This window comes from Microplitis demolitor, chromosome 8, assembly GCF_026212275.2.
Source record: "Microplitis demolitor isolate Queensland-Clemson2020A chromosome 8, iyMicDemo2.1a, whole genome shotgun sequence".
Taxonomy (NCBI): domain Eukaryota; kingdom Metazoa; phylum Arthropoda; class Insecta; order Hymenoptera; family Braconidae; genus Microplitis; species Microplitis demolitor.
Window position 1 is genome coordinate 1,643,914 of NC_068552.1, and position 26,878 is coordinate 1,670,791.

Genomic DNA, 26,878 nt, shown 5'->3' on the forward strand with positions numbered 1-26,878 from the left:
GTATAAAAGTCATATTGTTTTTTTCCATTTTACAAGGATACTCCACTTTACGAAAAAAAAAAAATTTAATGGCAATTGAAACTTTGTCTCATTTTCTTAAGTACGAACAAATAAGTAAAGATCCAGAATATATTTGAGGTTAAAGAAAAGCATACTTTCTTCCGTGTTCCCATTTTACCCGACTCGTCCCTACATATGTATATACCTAATCAAATTTATAGTTACACTTTGACAGATCTTTAAATCCAATCAATTATCATAATTCATATTCATTCAGAATAAGTTATTCTGAACTCAAATGCCAGCATAAGTAATTTATAGCATTATATCTTATGATAGAAATCCTCATAAATTGATTCAATGCCGAATGCAGAAATGTTTAATAGCGCTCGGTTTAAAACTAGAAATTAATATATTATTTCAACGAATTTTTTTTTTTTCCAGATTTGTATAAATTCGAGGCGCTTAACGCCCTAAGGGGCCGGTTATAGCGCGAGTCCATTAGGTAGAGTGTGCTTGTGAGAAGGAGGACCTCCAGGGTTAGTCTTCGAGATGAGCTATGAAGGGGGCCCTCGGCTGCCTGCTAGCCTCCATTTTTATTTTACAACTATTTCGACCAAATATTCACACGTCAGCGCTGCCTCCAGTTGTCAAAATAGGTAAGTCATCATTTTAAGTGCAATTATAATTCAAAACCAGTTGACCTTGCGAACCAGTTTCGAAACTTCCCGCTATTTTCGAGCTCAGGAGCTCATTTCAAGCGTCATTCAATTAAGAGTTTCAGTCTTTAACACTGAAAGTCCATCGGAATTAATCAGTTCTGTGATTTTGGACCTTATCACAAAAAAACACTTTTTCGAAATTTTTGCGACAACGGTATCTTTTGAACTATTGAACCGATTTTGATTTTTGAGCGCGCGTTCGATGCGGCTTATAAAAATCTACAGCTGGATAAATTTTGATATCAACCCATGGAGTATATTAAAAGTTATTCACAAAAAACATTTTTCAAAAAATTTTATTTTTGGAATAGCTGAAAATTTATTTTACGAATCAAGCTCAATTTTTATCAGCATCTGAAAATTGATAAGCCGCTTCAAATGCCACCTCAAAAATCTAAATCGGTCCATCGGTTCAAAAGTTATAATCTTTACATACATGCGCACAATTGGATATTCTCTTAAAAACAGTTAGTATAGCTTTCTAGGACCTTAAAACCTCGAGATTTGTTAAAAACTCGATTTCAGAAAATCAGATCATATCCAAAAACGCCTTTTTTGAAAAATTCCAATTTTCTTAACGGGAAATTGAAAAAGTTTTTTAAGTTAAGACACGAAAATTATGATCGTATTTTTATCTTTACTTTTATGAAGGAGTATGATGAAAAAACTAAATAAAAAATAACGACCCTTGAACTTAAACACAATAAAGAAAAAAGCAAAAACTATATCACTATAACGAACAAAAACGTTGACGAAGAGTAAATGGTTATACGTGTTGCTCTCTCATTCCATTTATCTTCCTCTTTTTCGTGTTACGATATCGACGGGTATTGAGTTGTGTAAAAGAGCCCTCTTAGAGAATTTCCGGATAGCAGTTAAGTGAAGCAAGAACATGGCGACTCTGCGGTGCTGGACACTGTAACACACCATGGCATCCACTTGTAGTTACAAATCGGAAACTTCTAGTGCCAGAAACCTCTTGCCTATTAATTCATAGATTATCGGAAATGCTTATAAGCACGTACGATCTGTCGTCCAATATATATTTACAGCATAATCATAACCAACGTCAATATCATAAACCCATAAAGTAGGAAATTCTGATAGCGCGTGACTAATATCTGGAACAAAAAAAATTTTTACTGAGAAAAAAAATAAAATATTGCTAATGACGTCATCCGGTTGTCAAAAAGTTAAACAATTTATATAATTCATATTCTAAATAGATCATATTTCATTTATTCAAAAAAATTGAAATTTCCCGCCAACAGATCTAATTTCGTTAGTTTAAATTCAGGCGTTTTTCATATAACGACTAGTATTTCTGATGCCAAATATACATTTTTTTTGACAATAAGTAGGGGAGAGTAGGGTCAATTGAACCAAAAATAACTCAGTAGCCACCACGTAGGCTATTGAAAAGGAGCCTTAATTCCAACTTCAGCGTTTTTTCATGAAAATCTTCCCATTTTTTTTTTTTGCTTTCGCAATGTAAAACATAAAATTTAATGAAATATTTGACAAGTCATTAAATCTGTTAAATATTCGAATAAAGTTAATGACCATTAGATTTTAAGGTAATGGATTGCGGTCTGTGCGAAAACTAAGTAAATGATAATAAGTTTTCTCTTAATAAAATCATTAACTTTAACTACGTAAGAACTATTTCAATGAAAGTTCCAATTACTTTTTAAACGACTATTCAGTTAGCTGATCACTGAGCATTTATCTGAAAAGAAATCGAATTAAATTTTATGGTCATTATTGAATGGGATGAACTCTTCCGATTGCTGCCAAGCTATCGAAATCGATCGTTGTGTTTAAATCATATAATAAGACATTATTTTGACTAATAAATAATCAAAAAATTTTTCCAATTGCACGGAGATAACTTTCATTCAAAATTTACAGTACTAACCCGATAAAGATGGAGCAGCGAGCACCAATGGACTCGTTATTGAACTCTGTAGAATATATTGGTCTAGAGGTCGCTTTAAGACGAGATTTCCTAATGAACATTGTATAAAGTTTGGTTAACGCTGGTCGCTCCAACTTTATTAGGCTAATACAGTAAATTCGGAAAATTCTCTCCATATGTAAAGCAAGATAAAAATAATCCAATTTTCTAAATTAGTCATAAATTAACCTTTAATTAATACTATTATATGATCAAAAATAATCTTTTTATCGATCCTTAAGTATTTGACCTGAATACAAACTCCGATTTAATTTGACTGAAACTTAATCAGATTTCTATCAGATTCAATCGGAATACTCGTGTCTTACGTGTGCAGGTCTGCGCTGTAAAAATGCGTAATGTACGAAAAAAAAATACATTTTTAGGTTAGGACTTAATCGTGTAGGTAGAAGGATTTGAATTTCCCGCCATTAAGCTTTTTTCTGATTGGTCGCGAAAAAACGTAGTAGGAGACAGGATTGTTAACATTAGGGAGCGAATCTTGTTAAATTTAGAGAAAGTGTACTGCGAAGAGTCACATTAGAGAGATTCTACTGTAAAAATTTTAATATTCAACTTCTAATAATAATGAGAGACGAAGATCTGAGTGAAATTGGTTTTTTTTTTTTGGACATTTTACTTCTTTTTTAAAAATAGTAAAACTTTTTTTTTGTAAATTTTAGGCCATCAAACTATAACTGATTCAAAATAAATTTGTATTCAAGTACATTCAACAAGTTTACAAAAAATCCCCATTTGTCATTGGCTAGGGATATAATATGGCGTCTCTGCTATTTGTAAGCTCGTTTTTTTCTCTGATATTTAAATTTAAATTTTATTTATGAATGATAGATTTTTTTTTAACAGCATTCACATCTTGAAAAATGAGGTTAACTTTTTTATAAAATGATGTGTTTACGAAATGTATACCTTGGAATATATCTTTTTCTTAATAATTTTTGAGTTGTTTGTTGAAATATCTTTGCAGCTATTTAACATAATTAACTTTTTTGAAATTATTATATTCAGTGAGCTTAGTAAAAACTGGAAAATTAAAATAATTCATTTTGGTTGACCATTTGAATTTTCGTAAACTCTGAAATAAATTATAATATTGAATACAGATGGCCTTATTATTCACCAATTTAACTTTCATTGATATTCATTATGTAGATTTGAACATTTACATTGTTACGTGAAATCTACACATTAGTAGTCTTTCAGGTGTTTTGTATAATGAGCGAAACTTATTTTCTTAAATGTAAATTATACAATAAATGCAAAAATTTTTAACCTTTCCTATAAAAGACTTAAAATCTGAAAATTACGAAAAACTCCACTCAATTGCGCATCTCGAATACGAAGCGGGCGTAAATTGGTTTGTTTTACATGTACGTAACCTAAAAATCTCGTGAACCTCAGTGGGTGGACTCGTTTTTGCACACCTCAAGCGCCACGCGCAGAGGGCGCTTTATAGGCGCGCTTTTTCAAACTATTTCGCTCATACAAAAATACTTCTGCACTCTTTTAATTACACCATAAGTCAAATTGTATGCTGGCATATAGAGAATTTATTAAGGAACGATTTGAACCTCATATTAAGACAATTCGATACATTGCATGTGTTTAGGAGTATGTAGACAATTTAGTGATTTATGGTTCAATCCCGTTAATTCTGGATGAAAATTTTACTATGGAACTGGGCAAAGTTTTGACTTTTCTTACAAACTATCGTTAAAAGTTTCAGAAGTTTCGCGAAAGTTGTCAAACAGTCATCAATTCATTGGAAAATTCATGAATGGATAATTTGTTTATTATTACAGCTTACCGACATTAAAACCAATATTTTCAAAATAATTATTAGCACACAGGTCTACTTGTTGAAACTGTAATTTTATCTAAAAGCTCAATGAAGTCTAGATTCATTACGCCCAACAATAAAAATGTGTCGTTCATTAGAGAAATTCTCGCAACTTTAGGATTTTATTGTTCGTCCTATTTCATAGTCGTGCATCATTTGATCTATTTAGCTTTATTTTTGTGTTTCCGTAAATCTCAACTCTACTCATATGTCAATATTGATTTCTCATAGAAGCACATACCGCTAAATTTGTGTCATTTGAAGTCAATTGGGAATATTCGAATAGTACATCGGAGGCCTCCAGTGGTTACATCTGGTAATAACAAACTAGGACACGGATGTTTAAATGGTAGAAAATATGGTGATTTACTGAATGTCAAGCATTTAGGTATTTTATAATTCATTAATTTTTATTTTTTAAATTTGTCTCATTTTTACACTATATACCCAGGTGGCTCAATAACATAATTTTGACTTTTTTGACTTGCATGTCACTTAGTTGGCGTAAATCAGTACTAAGTAAGGTTTTGTGCCATTCGGTCACTGTAGTTTTATGGTTATCTCACAGTGATTCGATAGTAGTTTCACAGTGATCTTATTATGTTATCACAGTCGATTCATAGTTACCTCATAGTGGTATTGCAGTGATTTTAGTGTGGTACCACAGCCAATTCACAGTGAATTCACAGTAAATTTCCAGTAAACTTACAGTAAATTCACAGTGAATATACAGTAAATTCACAGTGAATATGCAGTAAATTTACAGTGAATATATAGTGAATTTTCAATGAACTTACAGTAAATTCACTGTGAACCCTCGCAGTTTTGCGAATGCCGTAAAAATGCCGTAAATTTTCGGGATTTATGCACATGCCGTAAATTTACCGTAATAATTTGGTATTAAAATGGTTATTTTGGCCAGTTTTTTTCCTGCAGTTATGCCATATACTTACTGCACTTATGCTGTAGAGTTACCAGATTACTACAGTAATATTACTATAAAAATGCCGAACTTTTACCGAAAAAATGCTGTAAAAAAACTATAACAATACCGAACTTTTACCAAAAAAATGCTGTAAAAAAACTGTAAAAATGCCGAAATTTTACCAATAAAATGCTGTATGAAAACTATAATACGATAATGTTGTAATAATAAAATCGTTGTATTTGTGATAATAATACCGTCAGTATCCTGCAATTTCGCCAGATTTACGCTGATAAAATAGAAAATTGTAAAAAAATATGGTTTTATTTTTTGTTCGCTTCTACATTTAAAATCATCGAAAATGTGCAAAATGTAATATTTTTTATTTTATTTTATTGGTTCACACAATTCTTACTCAAACAAAAACATGTAAGTGAAAATAACTATCTGTGAAAATTGATGTTTTCAATTTTCTTAAGTTTGTTTGTATCCATCTGAATACAATTAGTAACCTATTTCAAGTAAGTGATTTGGCATAATGGCTACCAGATCAGACTTTGAACAAATAGGTCTCGGGATCGAGTCCACGAGTTAACGGGTGTTTTTATTATTTTTTTGTTTTTCATGACAGTTATTTAATATATAACTTTATAAGGTTCTATATAATTATATAAAATTATATATAACTAAATAAAATTTTATATAATTATACATAAATTTTTTTACGGGTAGAACGGTTTGATGCTGCAAAAATGCCGAAAATATACTATAAATATGTTGTATAATTACTGTTTTAATTCTGTGAAAATACCGTATTTTTTCTGTTTTATTACCGTAAATATTAGGAATTTATTTCGTAAATTTTTGGTAATAATGCGGCAAAAAAACTGGCTAAAATAACTCGAGTAATACCATATTTATGCAGTATTTATACCGTATGATTCCGGTATTATTTCGGTATTTCCAAAACCGCGAGGGAATTTACTGTAAGTTTACTGGAAATTCACTGTGGAAAAAAAATACAAAAAAATTATTAAAACCTACCATCATTTTTTTTTTCAAATAAAAAAAAAAAAAACAAAAATTTTCAATGACTATCATTTTTTATTTTTTTGTCATTCTATAATATCAAACTTAGAAGCTTTTTGCAATTTTTTCCATTAAACTTATTTTTCAAAACACATCTTGAAAATTTTTAAGTGTTCAGAGAACTTTGAAATAAAAAAAAAAGAATACAAACAAAAATTAAAAATGGCCATCATGACACAAATATTCAGTTTATTTAAAAAAAAGTACATAAAAAAGTTAAAGAATGTTTGAACAACTTTTTTTTTGCTATTCTAAAATCACCATAAAACTATAGGCAAATCATCATAAATTTTTTGTGGAATCATGGTGGAATCACTATTGATTTACTGTAGAATCATGGGGAAATCACCATAAATTTACTGTAAACTCGCAGTAAAATCACAATGAAATCACTACTTAATCACAATGACAAAATGGCACAAAATCACTGTGAATTCACTATGAAATCACCGTAAATACACCATCAAATTACGGTGAAAGTGAATTCACTGTGATTCCAAGTCCGCGAGGGCAGTCAAAACAAGATGTGTTTTCATCTCGTAAGATATGTTTTTCATATATTAAAGAAAAGAACTTAGACTTGACTTACTTTTGTCTTGTTAGAGTTGCTTTACTTTCAGTTTCCAAAATTACGCCATGTTCAAGTTATTTTTTGACCCGTGTACATTCGTTTATGACCAATTATTTTAAATTTACAATACTCTGTTGGCACTTAACTTTTAATGAAACCTTTCTTCTCATTACATCTACAATGCTTTTATGTACAGAATAACCTGATTTGTACATTAATTGGGTCGAAATTGATAATTAGAATCATTTATTAAATAAATTGCATTTTTTTGAAAAAAATTTTCAACGCAATTATGAAAATTAATTTGAATTACTAAATAATGCTAATTATAATGATAACGAAATTATCGTGACATTGAAAATATTCAGTATCGTTAATAACATAAAAAAAAAAAAAAAGTAACTTCTCATATAAAATAACATATTTAGGTTATATTTTTGAAAGGTTATGTAAAATGCAATTGATGTGAAAGGATTGATTTATTTGCTACAACAGATTTCTCCGTTAAATCTGACATATATTTATCTGGCTGATAATATTTTAGCTATGTATATAAATATGGAAACGAGAATATGTGAAATGTGAATCTGTCACCATTCGAAAGCTTATATTTGATCTACTCAATATACGTGATCAAATTTCTTTCATTCATAAGTCGTGTCGAACCATGGAAATGGAAAAATAATCATGAAAATTCCATCACTGTCCATGTCTAAAAAAAGAGTTATGATGAGTGGAAAAATTCACTGAAATTATCATCTATAAGATTGAAAAATTTTGAAAATTACTATGCAGTAAAAGTGTAGGATGCTGGTAAAATTTTCTGAATGAAGCTGATACTTATCGAATAAGTTTGAAAAACATCGATTAATATTTTCAAAATTTGTGAAAATTATTTAACATAACAAAGCAACTTATTATAGCTTTGCTATATAAGTAGATAATACACTTATTCAAAAAATTAAAGGAACAAGAAAATTTTATAAATTTTTTTAGTGATTTTCGGAAAACTATTTTCGTGAAAAATGATCGTATCGAAAAAATAAAAAAAGTAAATTGAGGCAAAGATTTTCTAGCAAAGTAATTTTTTGAGCCATGGTTTTTGCAGAGTCATAAAAAATAGCTCGAGGAAAAATTTTTAAAATTCACACGGTTGTAATTTATTTATTATTTTTTTTTTTTTTTTTTTTTTGTTAGTGATCAAGAAATAAAGTTCGATAAAACAACCACACTAATAGTTTAATGCAAACCCAGTAAATAAAGAAGGATAATTCAACCCGGTTGTGTGATTCAAGTGGCAGTTACACAGATTGGGATTTCCTGCCACCCTCCCTGTGCGTGTATACGGAGAAAATTTCCCATTAAAATTTACAGTGTTAGCACAGCAAAGCTGGATCAGCCAGCACCCGTCGGGTTTTTTACAGCGCTCCCTATAAAATGTAAAGTCTTGAAGCATGCTAGAGACTTATATATTTTATCGAAAGCACTGTAAAAAGTCCGGTCGACCCTAGTCGTTCCAGCTTTACAGGAACCGTGATTAGTGAAAAAAAAAATTATTCAAATTTCGCGTTTCCTGCGACGTTTTGTTCAAAAGGAAGAGCTTTTAATTTAATTTTCGAAACGTCATATTTGAGAAGTATTTTTTTCAGAGAAATTTTGTGGCAGTAAATAGCTGTTATTTTAAATTCCAATAACTTTTGTGTACTTCAATACACTGAACGTAAAAGTTAGAACTGGGAATGAAGTCGTTGGCTGAACAACGGCTGGTTTTAGATACAGCGAAAAAACAAAAAGTTTTCCAAAAGTACGCTAGAATTAAAACTTTCAAATGGTCCGCGTACTTGTGAAAACTAGACTGTCTTTGATTTCGACCTATTTCGATTTTCATCACAATTTTAGTAGATGATCTAAATTCATGAAAAGGTGGCAGTTCATAATTATTTGAATTTAGGCGGATCTGTCTAAAAACAAATTAGTGAAAATCACGTGACAATCACTTTAGCAATGAATAGTCACTTATTGCCAGTTAAAAGTATATCACTATTTGAATTACCATTAGTTCAATGACGCGATATGATCAAATATCGTCTAAAAAATTTTTCTGGCATCTCGCCTATAAGTGTCTGGGAAGTGTCTTTCAGAACACTTTCGATGCACTTTCGGATACATTCGGATACTTTCGGAACACTTTCGAGCAGATAGATACCTGTCAAAAACTTGTCAAAAACACAAATTTCACATGATAAAAAATTTCAAATAATAATAATATATATTTTTTTTTAAAGACTCTATTCTATGGGTCGCATTAAAAACTTAAAAATGCTTTAAGAGTCATCTAAATCTTTCAAGCAAAAGCTGGCATATAATTAATTACAAACCAGTATCGAAAAACATCAGAAATTTATAGCCAGTGAATAATAGATGGCGCTGACAGTAAGCTGACTCCGAATCGTTAAAGCTTACAAGTGTGTAATCATTTAGTTGTTAACTTTCAATGTACTTTTAAACACTATTGAAGAGTCTTTTTCATGAAAAATTCAATGAGTATTGAAGAACAAAGAAAAAACTATTGATTTTCATCAAAATACTCTCAAGTATATACAGATATATGTACACATATTTGTTGCTCAATAATAATATATAAGAAATTGTCTTGTTCATAACAACTGTAGAAACTTTTACCGTTTTGGCCGTATAGAAAACTTGAGCGAAATCCTCGTAGTCTGTCACTTTCTTTCTCACGCGAGCCATCTCTTTCTATAAAAACTTTCATTCTGTCTTCAAACCACTGAGTGGCTTTGCCGCGCTCATCGCACTTGCTGAGAATTTTAACGGAGGGTAACTTTATGGAGTCGGGAGATTCAAGACCAAATACTAGTTCGATCGACTACAGTTTATACTAGAGTATCTCGTATAGGATTACGAAGGATTTTTATACTATCCAAAACACGTTGTCTGCCTCAAGGGATTATATGTGTGTGTATATACACGTGTGTATTTATTTATTAAGGTAGCGTAGAAAAAACAAACATTTTTTTTTGTTTCAATTTTGTATAGAATTTTTCAAATATAACCATTGGGAAAACCGTCCGAAAATCAGCTCAGTTGAAGACTTTATGAAAGTTACTTAGAAATTTGGATTATCTTTGAAATACCCCGCATGAAAAAATTATATATGGTCGAACATATATTGATAAGTATATGGTGAGTATGTGGCCATATATAATGGCAAAATTTTATATATCTAATTATATATGTTTACTCAATATAATTATGATATATGTGACGATATAACTTCAAATGTATTACTGCCATATATTTCCATATATGTTGCAAAATATAATGTAACAATATAATAATTTTTATATGTGAAAGTATATAATGTAAAGTATATGATGAGATATATTATTGCTATATAATACTATGTATATTTTACTACATATATACCCTCATAAAGTATCACAATATAACTTGCCAAATATATACTACTGCATATTCATGGTAATATATTATTGCTATATATCACTATGTATAATCCTACATATATGTGATATATGATAATATTATTCATTTTTCTAATGGATTCATCCGATTCTAAAATCAATTCAATAATCGATTTCAATATACTGTTCACCCTATACTGTGAAATATAATATATATTATATATCGAATCATATACTATTCCGAATATAATACAAGTTATATATCTGCGAATAATAAAATATATATCTTACTGGTATATTAAATATTATATGTTTAATGTTATATCAAACATGTATGACATCATTATATAATATATTATACAATATTCCATATATGACTAATATATTTAATAAGCGGCAAAATTGTATATATTTGCTCATATATAATTTTATCTATTTTTATATATGCAAAGTATAATTCTCGATATATGATCAGCTATATATAGCTTTTCTATGCGGGACACTCATGTAAAAAATTAACGGAACAGAAAAATTTTAGAAATTTTCGCAAGTCAGTATTTTTGCAAAACTTTTTTTTTTACTTAGAAATTTATTTTTTATTTTTGTATATTGATAATGAATCACCATGTCTTAATATAATACAAGATATATTACCATCAAAAAAGGCAGCTGCCACTATGCTAGCCAACATCAGCGGGAGTAGTTCCGCGCTCGCCACTAGATCGCGCCGACCATTGTCGTGTCCCCGGTAAGACACTTATTTCAAAACTTTTATATTCCAAGCTTGAAGCAGTTATGGGACGTACTTAAACTTGAACGTTGTTAAAAGATTAATGTACTGCGTCTTCTAGGTTTAATAAGATTGCAACTAGAGTGACAAGCGGCTTTATAATTGTAAATAGCTCAAATTGGAAACACTTCTAAATTGTAATCTGCAAGCCATATACAGATCGTGTAAAAATTCAGAATCAGTCAGTAGATTCAAGTTTCGATTATGTGAATGGTAAATCTTTATTTCTTTCATATGTGAATTCGTTGTCTTCACTAAGAGTGCCTAGCGCATGAATTTCTCTTTCGTTTTAAAATAACATTTGAAACGACGAATATTATTTTGAATTGATTCTTGTAGGCCCAGCATATGTAAATACATGGCTGTCAAAAATTCAGATCGGTAACGATTCTGTATTTTTTGTTAATTTTTCTCACTTAGCCGTTATTACGGTGGCCTTTATTTCATAGTTGAAATCTTTCTTTGAAATTTATTGAAAGACTTAAAATTCTTTGTCTACTCAGTTAACTACGTCAACTTTTTTAATGTTTGCAACGACTTGACACCACGAAATTTTAGAAGACACTCGTAAATAGTATATTGAAACAATGCTTTAATATAATGTTATAACTGGAGATATCTATGTTTTGTGAACTTCAATAAAAAATTTTTTAATGAAATAGATGGGTAGTTTCTATTCTTTAATTTGTAGTCATATACAAAAATGTATGATCGAGATGGTGAACAAAATTTCGAGATCGTATATAACAACAATAAATTCAAATAAAATTTTTGTTTTTTACTATAATAGTTATAAAATTACAAATGTCCTTTCAAGATTCGCATTAACAGTTATCTTTTAAGGAGAATTTTTTTGTTTCTATTTAAAGGATAGTAAAAAATTTCTAGCAGTGAGCACAAAAAATAAATCACTCTGTCAAACATAGGGGAGTACCAGGCAACAAGGAAAAACCAAAAAAAACATAAATTTTTTTGATTTCAAGTATGATAAATCTTTCATTTTTTGTTTATATTTAAAGAAAATTAGTTAAGTTTTCAATTGTCGTATGAAAAACTTTGTTTTTGTTTTATGAGAATATAGTTCTTTTGAAGAAATGAAAAAAAAATTTTCCTGGTTTTAATAAAATTCAACAAGTATGGTAATTTACGCATATATTTAAGTGAGAAATATGATCTGTAATATGATATAAGACTAGGAGGTCAAAAAAAAAATTTTGGGAAAACAAATTTAGAGCCTCTTAAATTACTTATGAGTAATTGTTAAAGTGATAAATTATCCCGCATGAAAATATCATATATGGTAAACATATATTAAAAAATATATGTTACAGATATAAATATATGTGACAATACATGAAATTGTATATAGAACTATATATAGATTTTGGCCGATTTTATTATATTTCTATATATGTTCTCTCTTATATGATTTCATATATTTCCGTATAACTTCAATATATTATTTATATATTTGAAAACTTATAATTTTGATATATTTAAAAATTTATGTTATTTATATATGGAAACAAATAAGAATACATATATAATTCATCATTATATGTCACGATATATGTACCATGTATTTAACATTATAAATTTTTGTATATATTTTTCGATATATAGAACCATATAAGTCTCCCCATATATGTAAGAATAAATAAAATATATTATTTCCTGTCTTCCTCTCTCTGTTATAAGATTCAAACATTGTGTTCACAATATATATATGTGTGCTAGCTTACAAATTTACATATATAATTATCAATATATGTAATACATATATGCGCTAACTTATAAGTTTACATATATGATCATAAATATATACAATACATGTATTAACTTATAAACTTACGTATATAATTAATTATATTAAAACAGTATATTATATATAAGAAAATATATATCGTTTTTGGCCACTTATATGATCCCATATTGATTATACATTTTTCCATATATATTTATCATATATGGTATTTATGCGGGATGATTTAAAAGCATTTAAAATTATGCATTTTTTTTTTCAAAAAAACCGGGATATTCCATTTTGCCAAACCTTTTCATACATGTTTATTTTCAAGTACACCAGTAAACATTAGTGAAAATTCATTAGTGTTAATAAGTGATCAATTAGTAGTCTGATTAGTGAGTCTACATCATTATTAAAAATAATATTAGTAGCGATCATCAGTACGTCAAAAAGCATTCTTTCCTTACTTTCTTTTATCAGTCTAATTATGATGTTCTTGTTTCTATATACATATGGTGGTTCGGCTCCATTCCGCAAGATGGCATTGTACAACTCACGCCTCTCACAGTGACTCTATGCCTGTTTCAATATATAACAATCCTAGCATGTACTTTCCAACACCACGTCTTAAGGATATACGATAACCACTCCTATTTTACGAGTTTTAGCTGTGGTATACTTAAACAAAACACCTCTTACCCCACAAATTTATTTTCTAACCCTCCTTTTCCTATTATCACTCACAACATTTTATTTCCTGGTAATTTGAGGCTCAGGCAGTTTATTTAAATATATTCCTATGTTCATCGCATAAAATACATATATTTGAAAAAAGCTAAAACCTGAAAATTTAGTGGATCAACAAATGTTGATATTAATGTTAACATTAAAGAAGTTATTTTCACATTTCCGATAACATTCTGCATACATCATAACGCTAAGAACTCAAGTACATTACTGAGACTACGAACGTGCTTTTCCTCTGAAAAAAGCTTTGCTAGTTTATAGAGAAATGGCCCGCAACGTTTTAAGTGAGGTGACGTTCCGGAGGGTACTAGAGAAAACAAGTAAAAGAATTGTAGGACGAGATAAAAAAAATAAAAATAAAGAAAGGACAAAAGACTAAAATATTTCGACTTTATGGCGCCTTCTAGGGTTGTCTTTTAGACAGTCATCCTCCCCGAGAGGTTTTCTGTGGTTTCTTGATAAATACAAATTTGTCAACCTCAGATATAAAATACTGTAAACTTGATGTAGTGCACTTAGAAAAATAAAACTTTAACTTACGTTAAATTTTTATTTAACTAAAAAAAAAAATTTGTATTTATTTATTTTTTTTTTTTTTTTTTTTTTTTTTTTTTGTGAAAGCGCGACCGTCGGGTTTTTATCGAATAAAGATACAAAGAACGCATTTAAAAAAGTTTATGGAAATCATGACTTAAGTGAGAATTCATTTTGGACAATAGGTGACTGATTTTACGCGGTGAATATTTTTGAATCAATAAGATCCTTAAAGCATAAAAATGTCAACAGTAATAAAAAAAAAAAATTTCCAGAAAAAACATCCATATTATTGCGCTTGCTGGCATACTGAGTAGGAAGTGTTGTATAATGCCTCGGGTAAACAGGATAATGCTTTTAATAATTTTTCCAGAGATTATTCTTCGGTTTACTTATTAACAAAAAATATAATATATAGGAACAAAGAAAAGATAGAATAAAATTATATATATAATTTTATTCTTCAATACATAATATTTGGGGGTATTGTCTTTTATGATTAACTTTTTTTCTTGTCCCTAGAGGATGTCAAGGCTTCGATGTTCGGGACTTATCTAGCACAGAACTATAAAGTTGCGACCATTTTTCCCCAGTGTCATATCAACCCGATTAAGATAACCTCTGACTTTGTTCCTTACCCTTAACTTTTGAGATTCTTTCGGTTTATGACATAGATGTTTGTAGTTATTCTAGTTTTCACAATAATGATACAACTTGTCATCATATCTTTAAATAAAATTTAAAATTTTTTTTGTACAATGAAGAAAATCGGTGCAAGTCCATGTTATCCCCATATTAAGGTAATCGCCCGTAAAAAATCTTTTCATAAAATTTTATGTCGAAAATGGCCTGGTAAAAATTTATAAACTTTCATAAAATTTTACAGACAGTTGTAACTTAAAAAAAAAATGTTAGGTTATGACAAGAAAAAAGGAAACTTTAAATAGGGCTAGTATATTGATCTACTGAATTTTTATGTCAGAATCCGACGAAAAGAGTCCATATGGGATTATATGGGAACCCATAGGAATCCGAATGTAGAAAAGCCCGCATAAAAAAGCTATGTATAACTGATCATATACCGAGAATTATACTTTGCATATATTAAAATAGATAAAATTATGTATGAGCAAATATATAAAATTTTGCCGCTTATTAAATATATGTCATATATGGATTATTTTATAACATATTATATAATGATGTCATACATTTTTGATATAACATTAAACATATAACATTTAATATAACAGTTAGATATATATTTTATTATTCGCAGATATATAACTTGTATTATATTCGGAATAGTATATGATTCGATATATAATATATATTATATTTCACAGTATAGGATGAACAGTATATTGAAATCGATTATTGAATTGATTTTAGAATCGGATGACTCCATTAGAAAAATAAATAATATTATCATATATCACATATATGTAGGATTATACATAGTGATATATAGCAATAATATATTACCATGAATATGCGGTAGTATATATATGGCAAGTTAAATTGTGATACTTTATGAGGGTATATATGTAGTAAAATATACATAGTATTATATAGCAATAATATATCTCATCATATACTTTACATCATATACTTTCACATATAAAAATTATTATATTGTTACATTATATTTTGCAACATATATGGAAATATATGGCAGTAATACATTTGAAGTTATATCGTCATATATATCATAATTATATTGAGTAAACATATATAATTAGATAATATTCTAACCTTGAAATTATTTATGAGTACAAAGATAGTAAATTCAAATATTCGATAAATTTACATTAAACTTCATTAGAAGGATTGCTGATGACAGACAATTGACGTATCAGATTAAAGTACTGACATTGAAGGATGAGATGATCGATTAATATGAATAACTCTTCATGTTTCAAGAGATTTCATTGACACAAATTTTATTCACGATTATCGGAAAAAAAAAAAAATCTCGAATACCGTTGCACCAAAACTTCTCTATATTTTCACACTTCTTTCCTTACGGAAAAAAACTAATCAGCAATAATGAGAAACACTAATGCTTGAGTTTTTTCACCAACTGTCGGTTTAGTGACATTAGCGCGTTTAGTGCCATTAGTGTGTTTAGTGTCATTTATTTGAATTTCAATGATTACTCAACGTCTTTTTCATGATACTTACATAAAATGAAGTTGATTAAAAAATTGATAAAAATATCTGAGTGTTGTAAAAAAACTAAATTAATATTCTCAGATCAAACAGATTTCGAAAATATCTCTTTGCAAGTACTGTGAAAATGAGTTATAAAAAATAAAACAAAATTCATTAATTAAACTGTAATTGGATCAAAGCAAATTTACACTCTCGAGCTATGAGTATCGAAGTTGTAGAAATTTATTACTTGACGTTAAATTAAACCTCCGTGAATTCAAAATTTAGGTTTATTACAATTCAGAGACGTGCACACAATTATAATAAATTTTGTTCTTTGAAACCGTATAAAACGCATCTAAAATATAGTTTTACATAAAAAGTAATTTTTATCTTCATTTAAAGACAGACCGATTAGTCCCAATAGAATCTAGTCACACTAAAATCAGATCAAATTTTCCAACCCTTGTAATATTTTGATTAAATAAATCAAAAGAGTAAGTTTGATTGCTTTGTAATCACGAATAATTGTAACGTTGCTCATAACCCAATCAATTGACGAATTGATTTATAAGTACCTTTCTAATTGAAATAAATTATCACGCATGTAATTATTACTTCACACAATACGAATTACGAGCAACAACTAGTTTATGTACTATCACGGAATTGATCACATTGAACAATCCAAGAATCATTAAGAGTTCCACCTGCCCCACGTGTAAATTCTATCCTGCAAGCGCAAACTTTCTATACAAAATGACGTGCCAGCCAAACTCTCTCGCTGTTCTGTAACCCTGTCACTGAAATAACTACATTATACTATTCTAGCTCTGATTAATCTTTGATAACTTGTTACAATGTATTGAAATATCCATGATAATGAGTGTGTATTCAAATAAATCATATTGTAGCGTGCAACCACGTGTAAAGGGTTGCACCGATAGCCTTAGGGTTATGGTAATTTATGTCTTATGACCGACTTGAACTGAGATATATCTGCTAAGGTTGTCCGAAAGTTAATTTTAGTGAAAGCATCTATAAATACGGACGTGCGAATCGTGTTCGAATCGAATCAAATTGAATATAAGTATTTGACCCGAAATTTGAATTCCCGGGTCAAAAATAAAACTTGATTCAGGCTCGTTTCATCTTATTTTCTGTTTAAGTTATCTATTTGCCAACGATTTTTGGATAAGATCTACTTTTTCGACTTGAATCGAATTTCCGCCAACTTTTAGAACTTTTCTCATCTTAGTTGGTCTTCATTTCTTTAGAATTGATCAGCTAAGTTAAAAGCAGTGTGTTTTAGTGTAAAATTTGTTTTCACGTTCGACCTTATACGGAAAAAAAGAACTGTTGCTGCAACAGGAATAGGTTCTGTAACATGAGTTTGTTGATGTAACAGGCCCCCTCTTGAGAAAGCTACAAGATCAGTTCTGTTGCAGCCAAAGGAATAGACCTAAGGTGCTTCCTGTTGCAGTTACAGGGCAAGTCCTGTAACTGCTGTAGTGCCACGTCCTGTTGCAGCAACATTCTTTTTTTTCGTGTTCTCTTGACTTGTTCGCCTTATAATCCAAGTCGAATGAGTCTAAATCAAGTCAATTTCAACTTTCTTGAATGAAATTGGATTTTTGCTTGTTATCAGGTAGAACCATGATCTGAAAACAATAATCTAAATTATGGTTAACTAGAACCTATTATATTGAAGTGAGAGTTTGTATTAGCTAGATAGTTATGATGGTCTTTGATGAAAAATCGCTTGGCACCTAAGCAAGATAAAGCACACGTTTGTGTCACAAACAGCGGGTGTTTATTCTGACACTTTTTGCTAAGCGAGTATGAGAACCAAACTATTAGTAGATGTCATTACTAATTCTTCTTCTCGCAGATGCATATGAATACGTCTTTTGAATATACAGAGTTCAATTACAAATGTTCTAAGAATGACATGTGACACATTTGATTGATGAGTCCGGGTGATAAGTCTGTAAATGTTTTTTCTTCAATAATTCCTTTCAAGTTTTTGCCTCTCAAGTTCTTATGATGCTTTTTTATTATCAGTTGACTAAACAATGATCTGATCAGTTGCTAGATATCTATATATCTGTCATGATGATAAAGTAATTAGTTTCTATATTCAAATTTTTTATTTCAATTCGAAAAAATGTCAGCCGTATTTTAACTTACAGAGTAGCGTTCGGATAACTTAAACTTTTGAAACTCGTGAGTATCACGATTGAAAGAATGTTATAAATAAAGTGAACACGAAGGGTCTCTTGACTCCCAGTGGATTATGTATTTCTAGGATGAAAAAGTCTACAGGGAATAACCCGAGCATTTTCCAAAAAGAATCTACGACTATATATAATATAGGCAATGCGGTATGTCTGGTTCTTTAAGTTTGAGGTTTTAGCGAACCATCGCAATTGTTAAATTTAGAAAGCATCCAAGGTTTTGTACTATTCACTGCACGTATAACAACTGTTAGTTAAGGGTTGAGAGTTGACAATACCTCTAGGACTTTATTTCTTGTTTCACAACTTCAATAACTGCTTTCGTTTTGCAATTTCCGTCCTCTTATTTATATATATATATATATATATATCTTTTTTTTCATTTTTTAACTTTTCTTTCAAACAATTGCCATTAATAATACTAAACTCATCATACATCACGAACACGTTTTACTCACTATCGTTGAATTATACTAAAATATAATTTTATGATGTTATTGTACCATTCATTTCTCCATAACAATAGTACATTGTCTGACTATGAGATTACACAATACGATCAGCCGCAAATTAATTGTCTTCGATTACTTGAGGTTAGTTTTCGACGTGGTCAATCGAGATTTCGAAACGATTCTCTGTAGTCTGTAGATCTGAAGTTATTGAAGTAAAAAAATATAACTCTCTTACTTTCAGATTGCAGTAGAAAAAATAAATTATTTTATACAAAGATTTCATGATTTAAGTTTCTGTTATATCTCTATTATATTTTAATCTTTACTTTTGAAAGTTATAATGAGAATGAAATCGTTTAATCTCTATTCTATTATTTTTCTATAGAACAGAAGTATTTTAAGAAAAAAAAAATTATTAAAGTTAAAAGAAGTTATGATTTAATTATTTTTTTGACCTGGAGTAGCTGAAATATTTGCAAAAACATGGAATTAACGGGGTTATGATCGAATTATTTTTTTGACCTGGAATAGCTGAAATATTTGCAAAAACATGGAATTAACAAAGTTATGATCGAATTATTTTTTTTACCTGGAGTAGCTGAAATATTTGCAAAAGCATGGAATTAACGGAGTTATGATCGAATTATTTTTTTGATCTGGAGTAGCTGAAATATTTGCAAAAACATGGGATTAACAAAGTTATGATCGAATTATTTTTTTGATCTGGAGTAGCTGAAATATTTGCAAAAACATGGGATTAACAAAGTTATGATCGAATTATTTTTTTTACCTGGAGTAGCTGAAATATTTGCAAAAACATGGAATTAACGGAGTTATGATCGAATTATTTTTTTGATCTGGAGTAGCTGAAATATTTGCAAAAACATGGAATTAACAAAGTTATGATCGAATTATTGTTTTGAACCAAGGTAGCTGAAATATTTGCAAAAGCATGGAATTAACAAAGTTATGATTGAATTATTTTTTTTTACCTGGAGTAGCTGAAATATTTGCAAAAGCATGGAATTAACAAAGTTATGATCGAATTATTTTTTTGATCTGGAGTAGCTGAAATATTTGCAAAAACATGGAGTTTACGGAGTTATCATCGAATCATTCTTTTGACCCGAGGTAGCTGAAATATTTGCAAAAATATGGAATTAACAGAGTTATGATCGAATCATTTTTTTGAACCAGGGTAGCTGAAATATTTGCAAAAACATGGAATTAACGGAGTTTTGTATAACTATAGTGTACTCATGTACAATTGTAAATCCAAACAAAATAAATAGGGCCATTTATTAGCTTCTCATGTAGATAAGAGTGATGTATTTAACAAAATAAAAAGTATTTAAAAATTATTGTGCTACGCATCCTGTCTTATAAGAAAAATTTGCGGTATAACAATGATGTAGTGCCGTGAGCTAATGGTGTGTTGTGTAAGAGACTGGTGGGAGGTGCAGTAATTAAAGCTATACACGAGGGCAGTAATGTGATTAGACTCAAGGGCTTCAGTTAACTACCTTTGAACCTTAACGTATTTCTCAGTTAACGTATTATTCACTGTATGTAAACCAACGATTTCACTCATACAAACCCCTTTAACTCAAAACAAGAATGAGAAGTAAAATGTTAAAATTATCTTTTATAAACGTCGTCTTTGACATTTAGCTCGAGCAATGAAAGCCTACACAAGTCGTCTTTTATATGTCTACCCATCATCAAATCTCCGACAACTTACTCAAGTTACATTTGCAAAGTGGATAAATCTATGAATCGTATTACATAGCTGGGACACTGACCTAAAATATATTCATGTGAACACATTATCTAATAAGGTCTCAGTTGCCTTCTGCTATTAGTTCATTAAATTTATTTACTTTGTTTCAAGTTTATACTTTTTTATAATTAATAATAAATTCTAATAAAAAATTCGGCCAATTTATGAAGTTTTTCGCAAGTTATCGTAGTTCATAACTAAACTAGTCGAAAAAATAATTTCGATCGTAAAGCACATCCAGCGCTTCGTGCCTTAGGTGTGCAATACATGATTTATTTATGTATTTAGATTACTTTTTGTGTTTACTTTACTGGTAACACAAACTCTGTGAACATGTAAATGTGACATACCATTGTCTAGTACAATTAGCAAACTGGTTGCTATACCAGGGTCAAACAGATGCATCTTATAACATTAATTTAAACGAAGCTACTAACATTTTTTGCTTTGTGTGTAATCATTATACCCAGAGAAATTTACTTTATCAATTACAATATTTAATGGGAATAGTTTTCATATCATAAGGTAGTAGATTTAATTGGAATATCGGTTATAGGAATAGCACTAATACAAATTATACTGATTACTCCAATTTATATAAATTTTATTCTAATATGATGTTAAAATTGTTCCTATGGAATGATGGTAATCGTTCCTAGGTCATTTTAGTGATCGTCCCTGCAACAGTACACTGTCAAAAATTTTCGCATTCGGTGTGGTGTAAATGACTCGGTGCAAAAATTCTGGTGTGAAAATTGGACCGAATATCGGTTTAAATTTAAGTGGTGTGAATTTGAAAATTATATTATAAATATATGTCATTTTATAATGTTAATATATAAGCTAATGTATATTATCGACTTATAAAATTTCAAGTCTAAAAGGTTTATTCCAAGCCTATATCAAGTTGTAAACCTAAAAAAGCTTAATTCAGTTTTTTTAAGTCAGAGTTGTAAATTGACATCCTCTGATTGAAACGCACACTTACATGTAAACATCTTTATGGTCAGATCTACTTAATATGTACTGAGATATCCGTTCTTTCTTTATTAATCTGTACCTTTATTTTCTTTCCTGAGTTAAACTGATAAATTGAATGTTCATTTTCCCGATTAAAAAAATATTTATATTATATATTTTTAAGTATATTATCCAATATATAATGCGATATGTTGGAAAAATATAATGAAAATTATTTTTTTTTATAGCAGTTACTACTTTAAAATATATGTCTCGATTATATTTCATTATATTGGAATTTATAACTGGGAAATTATATTTTGAAAATATACAATGCTCTATAATAAAATATATATTTTCTTTTATAGTTTATGTTATAAGAAAAAATATACTTTCAAGTTATATGAACATTATATTCAAATATACATAAATTTTTGCCATTTTATATAATTATATATTTTCGCATATAAAATAAAAATATACATTTTTTTCATACGGGTACCATCCTAAGGTTTTTGTATAAACATTATTATTTTTCACCCTATAAAATTTTGCAAAATTACATGGTTTTAATAAATTTCATTTTTTATGTCGTGAAATTCTATGGTACTTATAATTTACAACCAATTAAATGCAATTGGATGACAAGAAAAAAATTCAAAAATTATAAAAATACCGCCAAAATTAGACTCATGGAGTCTCTCGAATAAACAATTGAAATATAATCTATAATATTTTATATGAAAATCGAGTTACTAAATAGTATTTACATTGTGTAAACAACATATTTATATTTCTTAAAAATCTCATTAAAGTATTTTATAAATAAACTAAATATCTTATTCATGGTATGTAATGTCACTAATGTATAGTCAAGACGACGGAGATTCCTACCACATCATATATGAAGTTAAGTTTGCGTTAGGGGTTGGATGATGATGTCGACGACTCGAGAGACCTTGAATTATTCATCAGTCCATTCGTAGAAGCGAGATAGGTAAATACCAAGTAGTTTAAAAGTACATCTCGTAATACGATGACTTGTTTCCTCGTTTATTTGAACTTTTTTTTTCATTTTGTATATATTTTTTATCAACTGTGGTTAACAGAGAAACAAATTACATTTTTTTTTCATCACTACTTCAACAGTAGAAAAATTTGAATAAAAATTTTCTGCAAGAAGTAAAAAATGTACAGTAAAATTTCACTAGTTTCACGTTTAACTGCTCATTTGTACAGTTCATTATCTTTTAGTGGTCCAATTTTTTACATTTTTGTTTTTAACTTTGTACTCGTATGAAAATAATATATATGGTAAACATATATTAAAAAATATATGTTACAGATATAAATATATGTGACAATACATGAAATTTTATAAAGAACTTTATATAGATTCTGGCCGATTTTATTATATTCCTATATATGTTTTCTCTTATATGATTTCATATATTTCCGTATAACTTCAATATATTATTTATATATTTGAAAACTTACAATTTTGATATATTTACCCGAGAAAAAATGTTTATATATAATCATACATAATTATATATAACTACATATGATCATATATAATTATATATAATTATATGTGATTATATATGATCATATATAATCCAATATTTAAACGGAGAAAGTATATGTAGCTCCATATATATTATATATGATTATATATAATACTATTCCGAGAATTTTTTTTCATATAGAATCATATATAATTATATATAATTTTATATATATATATATATATATATCCATATATAATCGTATACAATCATTAGGGTGTTTAAAAAAAAAAATAATTTTTTTTTTCATGGTATTCAAAAATTGGAAGTACCCAGTTTTTCAATCGGTTGAATTTCATATAATTTTGTGAAATGATTCAATGTTTCCCAAAATTTTATATAAGTTTTTTTAAATTTCACATCACAACAGAAAATCAAAAAATTTGAAGAAACTTAATAAAATTTTATATAATTATCATCGAGGCCGACAAAAATAAAATTTCATATAAGTTCATGGAGTTTTTTTAAATTGTATAAAAATCCATCACGAAAACTTATGAACTCGGTCTTTATCGGCATTTCACTCTAAATACATCTAAGCACATGGCTTGAACTCTCGTGATGTGGACCAGTGATCAACGTTCAGGGTTACCGGCCAAAAGGAGCCGTGTTCGAACCCAGCAGATGTTCCAGGATTTTTTCATCATTTACTGCTATCAATTCTTGTTTCTAAATTTGTAATGCGTTCGCGCAGTAATAACCAAATCAAAAATTTGGTATTTAATTTGTTTTTTTTTTTTTTTTTTTTTTTTCAAAAATATTCTTTAATTATATATAACTTGATTATATATAATCATATATGAAAAATGGCCAAATATAATTATATATAGTTATATATAATTATATACATTTATATATAATTATATATAATTATATTTGACCATTTTTCATATATGATTATATATAATTGAGTTATATATAATTATATATACTTTTTTGGCCACTCATATAGTCCCATATTGATTATATATTTTTCCATATATATTTATCATATATGGTATTTATGCGGGTACTGAAAACATTGAAAATTTTCAAAAAAAAAGAAAGTTATTGGTTTTGGTCCGTTTTGCAACATATATGAAAATATATATAGCAGTAATACATTCAAAGTTATATCGTCACATATATCATAATTATATTGAGTAAACATATATAATTATATATATTAAATTTTACCATTATAGACGGTCACATATTCACCATATACTTATCAATATATGTTCAACCACATATAGTTTTTTCATGCAGGTGTACTATAATTATATTAATGGTTCATAAAAAACATTGCATACATACTTGATAAAACTTATTCAAATAACGATCGCACGGACAACCCATTACTAACTCGAATGAGATTGCAGTATTTGCTCATTTAAATATCGCGAGTCACAAATAAAAACAAATCGTAACAATTATTCATTTTAATAATTATTTAACAAGTTACAGTTTGTTTTTTTACTCGTAGATATATTTTCATGGTATCGAATATATAAAAACATAAATTCAACAGCTTACTCGATAAACCAATACTGCATAATAGCTGACCGGATTTATTGTATAATTATTAAAATACGAATGCTGGTTTTATGATGTAGATTCAAATCATGTAGATTTAAATTATTGATTATCCCCTGTCATGCAATTAACGATCAATTTACCCATTAGTTATAATTTGCGAAATTATTTCTCTATATGTTCATTCGATTTGTTACGAATATACGGACATCGAAATTATGTCAATTAACAGAACTCAATATGTTATTTTTTGTTTTATAATTAACATATATAAATAAATTAATTGTAATTCATGATTACCCTATATCACAACAAGTGATAATATTATTTATACAATTTGTAAATCTGTCCCAAATGTATCTGATTTAAAAGTAATAAAAAATTCATGCTATTTAGAGTCGAATCCTCTCAACGGAAATCGGTAATATATATCGATATCATGGAAAAGCATCAACTGATAAGTAAATAGAGACGTTAAGAGCATCTTGACTTGTCGAGTGCAACTAAAAGAACATGATAAACGGGAATAAAAAAAAAAAAGGACAAAATTAGATTTTAAAGAAGCTTATATACAAGATCCTTTGAGAGTAGATATTACATGAAAGTCGGAAAAGATTCTGATATTGCCGATTTTCAATATTCTTTTTAAATATTCCGTATTACTACAATAAATAATGAAATTTTATTGCGTACATTATTTTTATTTTTTTGTGTCCTGTAAAATTTTTAGCGTAAGCTATGTTTCGAAAATTGGTACCGAGAGTAAAATTTAAATTTGAATAAAAATGATTCGAGTATGTAGGGAAATGGGGGGAGGGGGTAGGGGGGGTTGTAATTTTGTGTGAATTAAAATGGGGTTCCATTTGCCAAACTCCTCCGCTTGAGAGCAGCATAATAGCGAATTTGGTCGAGCGCAAATTTTTGAGTGTCAAATTTGAAAAGCCAAAAAATTTGTTCTAGGGTGATTTAGGAAAAAAAAACCCAAGAAATTTTCAATTTTACGATCAATTTTATGATGTTTTCGATAAATAATATAAATGTCAGACCATCATAAATATACAGTATATTTGTCAGTTAAATATGTGTTTTGGAGTAGTTACTACCCGTATAAGAATAACATATATGGTCAAAATATATGATAAATATCAGAAAATATATGTGCCCAATTTAACTATATTTTCTGATATATTTTTTTTTTTATTAAAAAATATAATATTCATCATATACGAGTCCATATATGTTTAGCATATATAAAATATATATGTCAATCATATATAAGAAATATATTTTCATCATATATGAACAAATATATTCTTGTCATATACGAAAACTATATTTTTATCATACATAAAAATATATATTTCTATCATATACGAAAAATATATTCTGATCATATATAAAAACATATATTTATATTGTATATGAAAAAAAAAGTTTTTTATTCGGATGATCCACTCCAATTAAATTAGATCTAAATTTTAAGATACTCTTTAAATTGCAGATAAAATTCTCGAAATTAGTTAATTTGATGCGAATATATGATGTACCTATATACATATATATACACCGAATAAAAAATATGCTTAAATATAACAAAGAAAATATATGGTGCCATAGATAATATAAATTATATGCTACCATACATTTCATTTCATATAAAAATTTTATATTATTTTAATATAAAAGGAAATATATCAATACAATATATTATAAGATAAATGTAAATGTATATATGGCTTAATATAAAAAACATATAAGATATATATGGAATACATATATTTACTACTGTATATAATTTTATATTAAATCAGCGAAAATCTCTATAT

The 26,878-nt window shown here is 28.4% G+C and overlaps 1 protein-coding gene across 5 annotated transcripts in view; it reads left to right on the forward strand.

Annotated features, from left to right (window-relative positions):
- Positions 1 to 26,878, forward strand: part of LOC103571356 (glutamate receptor ionotropic, kainate 2) — a 122,004-nt gene that overhangs the window by 5,831 nt on the left and 89,295 nt on the right. For all 5 annotated transcript variants that reach the window (XM_053741044.1, XM_053741048.1, XM_053741047.1 and 2 more), the window contains one exon: positions 445 to 659. In XM_053741044.1, the coding sequence (XP_053597019.1) occupies positions 560 to 659 (100 nt within the window). In that variant the 5' untranslated portion in view covers positions 445 to 559. The remainder of the gene's footprint in view (positions 1 to 444; positions 660 to 26,878) is intronic.